The 9079-nt window shown below is 38.6% G+C and overlaps 1 protein-coding gene across 3 annotated transcripts in view; it reads right to left on the bottom strand.

Moving 5' to 3' along the window:
* ptpn9a (protein tyrosine phosphatase non-receptor type 9a) overlaps nucleotides 1–9079 on the bottom strand; it is a 29911-nt gene that overhangs the window by 11732 nt on the left and 9100 nt on the right. For all 3 annotated transcript variants that reach the window (XM_088006520.1, XM_014970834.2, XM_014970836.2), the window contains 2 exons: nucleotides 7113–7256; nucleotides 1502–1591 (listed from right to left, as the gene is read on the bottom strand). In XM_088006520.1, coding sequence (XP_087862646.1) covers nucleotides 1502–1591; nucleotides 7113–7256 — 234 coding nt within the window. The remainder of the gene's footprint in view (nucleotides 1–1501; nucleotides 1592–7112; nucleotides 7257–9079) is intronic.

Genomic DNA, 9079 nt, shown 5'->3' with positions numbered 1-9079 from the left:
AGGTTCCATCCTCCATATTGCATATCACACAGGGATTCATAAACCCTGCAATAAACATGCTGCTGGGTTTCACCTGGCAGCTGTCGGTGGTGGTTAGAGCTCTCTGGGATGTGCGCTGTGAAATATTCACACCCTTCTGATTTCAGGTCACAACTGTGAACTCCACCACATTTTTTAGAGGTGAATATTTTCTGATCTACCTAAAAACTATTTGAACTTAATAGTAAGCAGGTATCTGATGTTTGTTAGGGAACATTAGTCGCTCCAGTTTTTTCGCAGATTGTGGAAATTTACGCAAAATTTGTATTTTGCACTATAAATTTTCCCCCAAAAAAATGCTCAAAAACATTTGTGTTTAAGTTACAGCGACCTCCCACCTGCAGGTGGCAGTATTTTCTATTCGTACAACGCTGCTGCCTCAGCCTCACTTGATGTCATCTTGCAGCTACGCAACATATCGATCTTGGATACGGTGTGTAACAAAAAGTCACGTTTAAAGTCATAAGTAAGCACAAATATTGCTAAATTCTTTCCATATATCTCTGAATATTTCTCAAGTGAGACCAAGGTGTAACTTTTTAGCCTGAATGGAAAACCCTATTTACGACGGCTCTTGATAATTTAGCTTAAAAAAAGTGTTGAAACAACAATTGAAAAATATTTAGCTGTTTACTTAATTGTTTGTTGTTGTTTTTTTAATGGAATAAATATATTCCACACAAAAATCTGAGGTTGCATTTCCCTTGACCACATAATTGCACAATTTGAGATTTTGAAAATTAATTTGCTTGGTGGAGACACTGCAATTTATTATTTTCACTGAAAAGTTTTGACGTCAGGATGAGGTGGGTGTTTTTTTGGCTGCATCAAAATCAGCTTGTTTCACAAAATTGCAATGGAAAAACTTTTTTCACATCACGTGGGTTACAGGGCCAACAACGGGATGTTGCCACTGGCGCAAACCATGAAGAAGAAGACAGGAAGTAGTTTGGAGGAGGATTTTTAATGGTTTGCTGCGTGGACAGACGTATTCACGTGTGACATTAATTGCATTTCTTATCTAATCAACACAATTCCGAAATTGTATTTTTTCAACTTTAGTGGAATATGGACAAAGTTTGGCGCACATTTGTAACGTTCCTAGTCATATTTATTGTTGTCTCGTCATCATGTTGGAAACTAAGTGCTTTTTTTGTTCACATTATTTTAAGACAAAACATTTTTTTAGCAACCCTCTTTTTGTAAATGTTTTATATTTTCCTTTGCTTTTAAAACCTAAAACCAGACATAAAATGGCGGTTCTTTAAAAATGACCACAAATTTCCTAATGGACATTTTTATTCCAATTTTTCTTTTTGCCTTTTCACAAAACTTCATGCAACATTTATGGCTCTAAGTGAGTACAAAAACATCTCTTTGGTTTGTGAAAGTTGTCTGAGCAATATTATAAAGAGAAATCTGACTTATGTCAGCTAATAAAGGAAAACAAAAACATTCTTACCAACACTGTGAATTTTCCACTGAGCAGCTCGGAGCGCAGCGGCTCTTCCTGAGGCTGCAGTCTGACGATCCCTTCTTTAAGACGCGTTTCCTGAAGACAAACGGATCAAAAGGGAGCAATGTGAAGTCAGCCTGCTGGGAGGCCAGAGGAGCTGAATTCCTCTGAGTGAACAATAGAGCCGCCCCAGGAAGACCCGTGTTATTTCGAGCTGGATTCTAGGAAACCCTGGAGTGATCACAAGGAGGTTCCTTCAACCTGATCTGTAGGTGCATGGACTAGGTCGTTGAAATCTACCTCGGGTTTTACGTTTAAATAGATGAAAACAAAGATTAGGGACTCTCATCTTGGTTTCTGCAGACTAAAATGACACAATGATGACGATATTATTAACAACTTTTATTCTCTTTATGCACTCCTCAATCTGACAAGACACAAACTTAGACAATAACATGGACTGAAATAAATACGATCAAAGGTTGAATTAGTTTTTTTATAGAGTGGGACACAAAGCATTATCAAATATGAAACGTAAAATCATGACGTATAGAAAGTTTGATTTTATTCTGCTTACCAAAAGGAGAAAAAAACATGTCGGTCTCAACACTAACCTAACTCTCATCCATTCTCTATAAATTCACACAAACTGATCTTCAGCTGGTTCCCAAATTATTTTAATCGAACCTTTAAGTGTCCAGAAATCACAAAGATGAACCACCGAGACATTTTCATAAAACAGATAAAATCCTAGATTTAAAAAGAAGCATAAAATACATTAAAAAACTATCGTTCAAATTCAAAAATACTTCATCTCAAAGGGAAATTTTGATGTCGTCATGCATAATTTCATCATCAGCGGACAGCAAGCTCTTCTCACGCGCATCAATGCTTTTGTCGCTTCATTAAATTTCTGTCTGGAATTTTTTTTTCTTTTCAATTTCTCTGGGAAATTGAGGTATGAGGTTCAGGTATTATTTGATGTTTTGAGATTCTAATCAGCTGCTCCAAGTTGTAGGAGGGGGAGAAAATCCTCTGTTGCTATGGTTACACATCATAACAACAATGCTTAGACCTGATCCACATCCAAAACCAGAGGGAATGACTCAACAAAATATTTATGAACAAAAGTCTACAAAAAGTACCAAATCAGAACCGATGTAACAGAACATTTAGGTCTCATGGTTTCAGGCTGGCTAATCCTGAGACATATTTGGTAACAATTGGTGTTCAATGCTCTGCAAAAAAAAGAAGAAAGAAGTAAAGTCATTAAGAAACTACAACATTAGTGTAGTTTCTTAATTGTGCTTCATTGTGCCAATGAAGCACAATGAAGTTGTGCTTCATTGGCACAACTTCATTGTGCCAATGAAGTTGCTTCATTGGTACAAACTTCACAGTTTTAAATAAAACCTCCTAGCTGAGATGTTAACACTGAAATCCATTTTTTTTCTAGTTGGATAGACTGATGTTCGCTTGTTCAGACTGATTTGTCGGCCCATGACTTGGTACAAGTGCTGCGTTAAAGGAACTGCGGTGTTGAGGTGACAGATTAATCCTTCCTAAAAGGTCAAAGTTTTTATGATTGCGCCTGTCAGGTCTGGAAACTGTCTGAGCTGCAGAGCCTCTCTGCATTTTGTCACATCATAGCCACAAACTTTCAGGGGGGGTGTTTCTTAGAGGTTTATGTGATAGACCAAAAGCAAATTAGCACTTCAACACGAGGTGGAAAGAACTAATAACAAATAAGAATCTTTGAAATCTTTAAAATTCTTATTTGTGAATTTGTGTTCAGGCCTCACTGAGTGAATACTATTTAGAACAGTTACAGCTACAGGCCTGTAGGGGGTGTGTTAACCAGCTTATTGGGTGTAAATGCTGATTTTTTTACCCTCCATTCTGTTTTTCAAAATAGCTCAAGTTGAGTTAGATTGGATGGAGACTGTGACCAAGTCCATCTAATTGGAGTTCAGTATGGACTTTGACTGGGTCATTTCAATGCTTGAATAAGGTTGAAGCTAAATGTTTACTTTTTTGTATATGTGCACCATTTTGGTTGTAAAAAAAAAAAAAAAAAAGATTCATATGGGAAGAGGATATTTTTTTACAAGTCTGCTATCTAATGTAATCGTTTGTGACAAACTGTCAATGGGGCAATTTCTCTTCTTCTTGCCTGTCTACAGTAACGGAGCTGAAACATGCTCTCACCAGAACCAAATATAGACGAGCACTGTTTATTTTCTACTCTCTACTAATCTGGAACAAACTTCCACAAAAGTAAAAAACTGTCGAAACGCTGAGTTTCAAAGCTAAAAACCCACCTGTATAGAGTTCTCTTTGATTAATAATGACTTGAACATTGATTATTATATTTGATGTATATTTCCTTGATTTTGATTATGCATTTGACAAAATATGTTTGTTTTATAATTCGTTACCATAGTACATGCTTTTCACATGTAATATGCTAAGCAAGTCAAATTCAAGACTTTATTAGACCTTTTTCAGACCATTGTGAATGAAATTTAAGACCTGTACCACTGCAGAATATGCAAAAGAAAATTGCATATTTTATGTAGTAGTAGTACAGTTTTTTGCACAGAAGTGAGCCAGTGGCAAAGAAAAATGACCAATGATAGACACAAAAAAACTAGCTAGCTAGCAAGCGTTAGGCTACCACTAGCCTAACGCTAGTGGTAGCATTAGGCTACCACTAACGTTAGCGGTAGCCTCGTTAGTGGTAGTCTGCATGTGACTCAAACTTTTGCCTAACAGAAATGTTCCCCAGAAAAAGTAAATTAGAATATTAAATAGTCCTGCCATGACAACATTTAAGACCTGTAGTTAATGTATTCAAGGCCAACTTAGGCTACATACCTTGTAATACATTTAAGACATTTTAAGGCCACAATTTTAGGTACATGAATTTAAGACTTTTCAAGGACTCCCTGGTATGCTGTTTTATGGTCTAAAGCCCTTTGAACTGCCTTGTTGATGAAATGTGCCATACAAATAAAACTGCCTCGACTTCTGTTGGGCATTCAAAACTTCTCCACAACTTTTTCTCCCTGACATGTCTGCTATTCACTTGACTTATTTTTGGGGACTGAACACAAATGCCACACTTTTAATATCTTTATTGGTGTACTTATATTTTTCACTTTTCCGTTCGGACCCTATTAACCTTCCACCAATATTATGCATCTCAAGCAGTGTTTCTCAACCCTGGTCCTCAGCGCCCCCCTGTCCTGCATGTTTTAGGTATTTCCCTTTGAAACACACCTGAATTGTATCTCTAAGTGATTAATAGCCTTCTGCAGCACTTGATGGTCATGCAATAATTTAAATAAGCTGTTCTGGACTAGAGGCACATCTAAAATATGCAGAGCAGGGGGGCGCTGAGGACCAGGGTTGAGAAACACTGATCTAAAGCCTAAAAAGAGAGTTAATGCTGACTGAAGACGATGACTCACTCACTGAGATCATCAAATAAATAGGGAACTCGGAGTTTGATCACCACGTTCCACTTTGATGGTGGGAAGATCACCGGATATCTTAACCCATTCTGCTTGTCACTTTTGATTTCACAAATTCAACTCATCTCACCCTCTTGCGCGCGCACACACACGTATGTATCCACGGTTGCACTACTTTACAGTGTCCCTACAGCAGAAACGTACACGCCTGGCTCCGACAGACGTGCTAAGATGTGTGAAGTTGTACGTTTCTTAATGCTCCTCTCTCCCAGGGAGGTGGCTGAGAACGCGGCAAGCAAACAAACAGGAAGCTGAAAAAAGGAGAAGATCAGCAATGCTCGGTTCAGATGCACAGCTGCTGTTCATCTGTTATGCCTCAAAAAAAAAAAGTCCAGAAAAAACAAACAAAAAAATCCCACATTCCATTTCCATATGTCTCTTTTATCTGGACACGGCTCCTTTATGTTGATATCGTTTGACTGCATGCTCGGCTCCTCCATGCTACCCCTCCGTGTTTCTTTTGATAAAACAAGTAGGATTTGTTCATGAGTGCTTCGGTTCTCCGTAAAGTTAAAAACGCCTCTTGGAATATCCCTCTGATGACGAGTTGGCGTGAGACCGTGTTCCTGGGAATGTTGCGCTGGTCTTCGTTTTCAATGAAAACGGCTCTTGTGTTGCCATTTGCTGTGAACGATGCAGGTGCTACGCACCAACTTTCCTCAATCAATAAAGCAGGCCAGCTTTATGCTTTCAGCTCTACTGCACTGAAAGCTGCATGACAGAAAGAAGCAGCATGAACTTGATCACCTTTATTAATAGAGAATAAATATGTCAACATTATTCCAGAAGCTTGTTGATGCCTGTAGCTCAGTTGTTGTACTTTAGTTAATTTTAAATTAAAAAATATTGTCTTCACCCCAAAGGGAGATCAATTGTTGTAATAACTCCTATCAAAGTATCTTAAAAGGGTTGTAGTGGATGGGCTCTGACTAGGGCTGGACAATAGATCAATAACATTATAGATCGCTATAGACAGGTGATCAATATGAATAGATAATACATCTGATAGAATATTCAGTCATTTCAATCCAGAACCATGCAGCTAAGCTAAGCTAGGCTAGTGGCATCAACTGACTCACTCACGATTTGGTTACCTAGCAACAACCTGTTACACAGCAGAAGCTTGAGGTTTCTCAGTAAAAAACTTTGTTAAAAGGTTAATGGAGGAGCCATGTTGTGATGAGTTCCTGAAGGCGGAGTTTCAGAAAGAGCTGGAGTTTCTTAAAGAGACAGCGTCCCAATTTCAGACCCAAGTCAAATTTCTATAATATGTGTAGCATTTATATAACAAATAGTTAACATAGGTACTTGACAGTGCCATTTTATAACATAATGTGCCAGGTAAAATAACTTTTACCTTTATTTAATGAGGTAAGTTATTAAGAACCTGTTCTTATTCACAATAATGACCTGAAGGAGGGAAAAACACAAAGGCAATCCTTATTGTGTTTTGGATCCACAATGTACTGATTAGTGTTCAACAAAAATTAGACAACTATGTTTTGTTTCATTAAAAATTTTATGTATATTACTGAGATCAAACTGAGAAAACAAACATTTATTTAGATATGTTTGTGACCCGCGGATGATTTCAAATTGACCCCATGGCAAAAATATTTGGACACAACTGTACTAGATCAAGAATAAAATATTACAAATATTTCCATCTACCCACTAAACCTTCGTCTCTGAAAAAAACAGGTGATGTAAATATTTTTCAGTACAAAACAGGTTAAAAACATCCAGGAATGAATTTGAGTTTCAGATATTTAAGGATGAATCTACCTGCCATTTTTTGTTTTTGTTTTATTTTAACAGATACATATGGGTTTTACAGGACCACATCCACAGTTTTGGATGTGGAAACTGCAGAAACATTTGAATCTAGGGATCGTCGTCTGGCCTTAAACCACAAAAGGAAACTGAACTAAAGTAAATGTTATTCACAGCAAAGAGTTTTGATGCTCGTCCAACTAATCATTGCTCCTTATCGACAAAATCCGGGGCTGGCAAGTCCAGCTGGAAGCAGATGCTTTAAGGACATGATGACACATCAGGTTAGTAGCGTCCCTCTCCCTTACCCGGTAACTGTGGAAGAGCTCGATGGCGCGGAGGACGTCAAACTTGCGAGCCATGAGAAACTTGACGGCCAGTTCCCTGGACAACGGAGACACTCCATGCTGACTGGTCCACTTGTTGATTTCCTCTAGAAACTGCCTGGTGGCCTGGAAAGGACACGGAGAGGACGTCAGTGAGTTTGAGCTCTCCCAGTCGGAGGGTCAAGCAGGGCAGGAAGTGAAACTGTACACACACACACACACACACACACACACACACACACACACACACACACACACGCACACACACAGACACACGCACGCACACACCCGCACACACACACAGACAGACACACACAGTTTGAGAAAAAAGATAGAACGGATGGACGGCTTTAAGTTTGCGACTGAAACAAGGCCAGAGACACAACTTGTTTTCATAAGCAAATATAAAAAGGCAATACGAAAAGCACATATTTGCATAAAAAGACTTTAATACAAGCATTCAGCTTGTCTCCATGAACAACATTAGATGTTTCTGCTTGTCTTTTATCATATTCTGAACACAACAAGATGTGTTTTATGAGGCACCATATCCTTTTAATTCACCAAATTGCACTGGGATTTATTTTTTACAATACTATGACATGGAGACACTTGATTGACCAATGACTATCACTCACTGATGACTTCACATTTGACAGACATTTCAAAATAAATTAACTAAAAATGAAAGGACGCATTTTATTAAAATGTACGAGTTTTGAGCTTTTCTGCCACACAGTGACAACTATTTTGATATAATTGTCCTAAGAAGACTTTCTTAAAACCTTTTCTAAAAGCAACCCAAATTTTAATCAACCCCACCCAAAACTGTTTTTTCCAGCCCGACGTATTCAAAAGAAACCTGGCCAATCTGACAGCATTACCTTCTGCCTTTTGGATTGTTTGCATGAGTGCAAGAATGCCCTTGTGTGTAGAGCAGAGTAGGTTTGTGTGCACACAAGGTGTGTGTGTTTTAGCATTTCTCATGCCCATTTTCCCATCAAATACCACATTGCCAGGACCCACTGCACCATAGGAATTAGTGCTATGTTAAAGTTTCGGGCCAGATTTAGTGTAAATTGAGTATAAGTTAGGTACTGGGTTGGGGGTAGGCTGCAGAATATAATAAAAAATGAATGGATGTCAATGCAAAGTCCTTGTGAAGACAAAAAGACGTGATATTTGTGTGCGTGCTAATCCATAACCCACTTTTAGCCACAGATTACTTCAGCAGTGAACAATAAATCCCAAGAAACTCCATAAATGGAAGTGGGTCAGAATATTCCTTTACAATGTAAAGTTTACATTTGGCATGTTTTCACACCAGATAGACTCGGTTTTATTGGTGCGGTTCACTTTCACACTGCACTGCTTCAGATAAGCCAAACACCTTTGAAACACCTGTTCACCTCCTCACCTGTGGTGGCGCTGCACTAAGAACATCTGAAGGAAAAGACGCAAAAACCTCTGAAGAAGACACTGAGCACACAAAAATGTTGAGTAGCGTCAGATTTTAGTGGTTTTAGAATTTCTTTTTTGTCGCTGGTAAAAGACCACGAGCCATGTGTCCCTCTAGTGCTTGACTTGTGTGTTTGTTTTGGTCATATTCTCCCAGAATGCTCTGCGCTATAGTACAATTCCTGCTCTTGGAGTCACATGTGCATTTATTTGAACCAAACCAAGGCCTAGCTTTTCCAGCGGACCAAAGTTCACTTTTCTAGTTCACATCAGAGTTCGATTGCGTGTTCACACCTCCCAAAACAAAACGGACTTTCCAGTCGAACAAACTACAGTTTGATTAAAGTGGACTATACAGGGCTGACAGTAGACATTTAGGGGCTTTTAAATTAAATGCGCATTCAGGTCCTAACTATATTACATCCCATCCCAGCAACTCAAAGAGTAAGCCTGTCAGCACACAGTGAATCCTCAACAGGGTGCAACGGGAG

This window comes from Poecilia mexicana, unplaced genomic scaffold (assembly GCF_051168715.1).
Source record: "Poecilia mexicana isolate PSO_F unplaced genomic scaffold, ASM5116871v1 scaffold_6, whole genome shotgun sequence".
In the NCBI taxonomy this organism is placed as follows: domain Eukaryota; kingdom Metazoa; phylum Chordata; class Actinopteri; order Cyprinodontiformes; family Poeciliidae; genus Poecilia; species Poecilia mexicana.
Note: the sequence above shows the minus strand (reverse complement) of the source record. Positions and strands in the feature narration are given on the sequence as shown.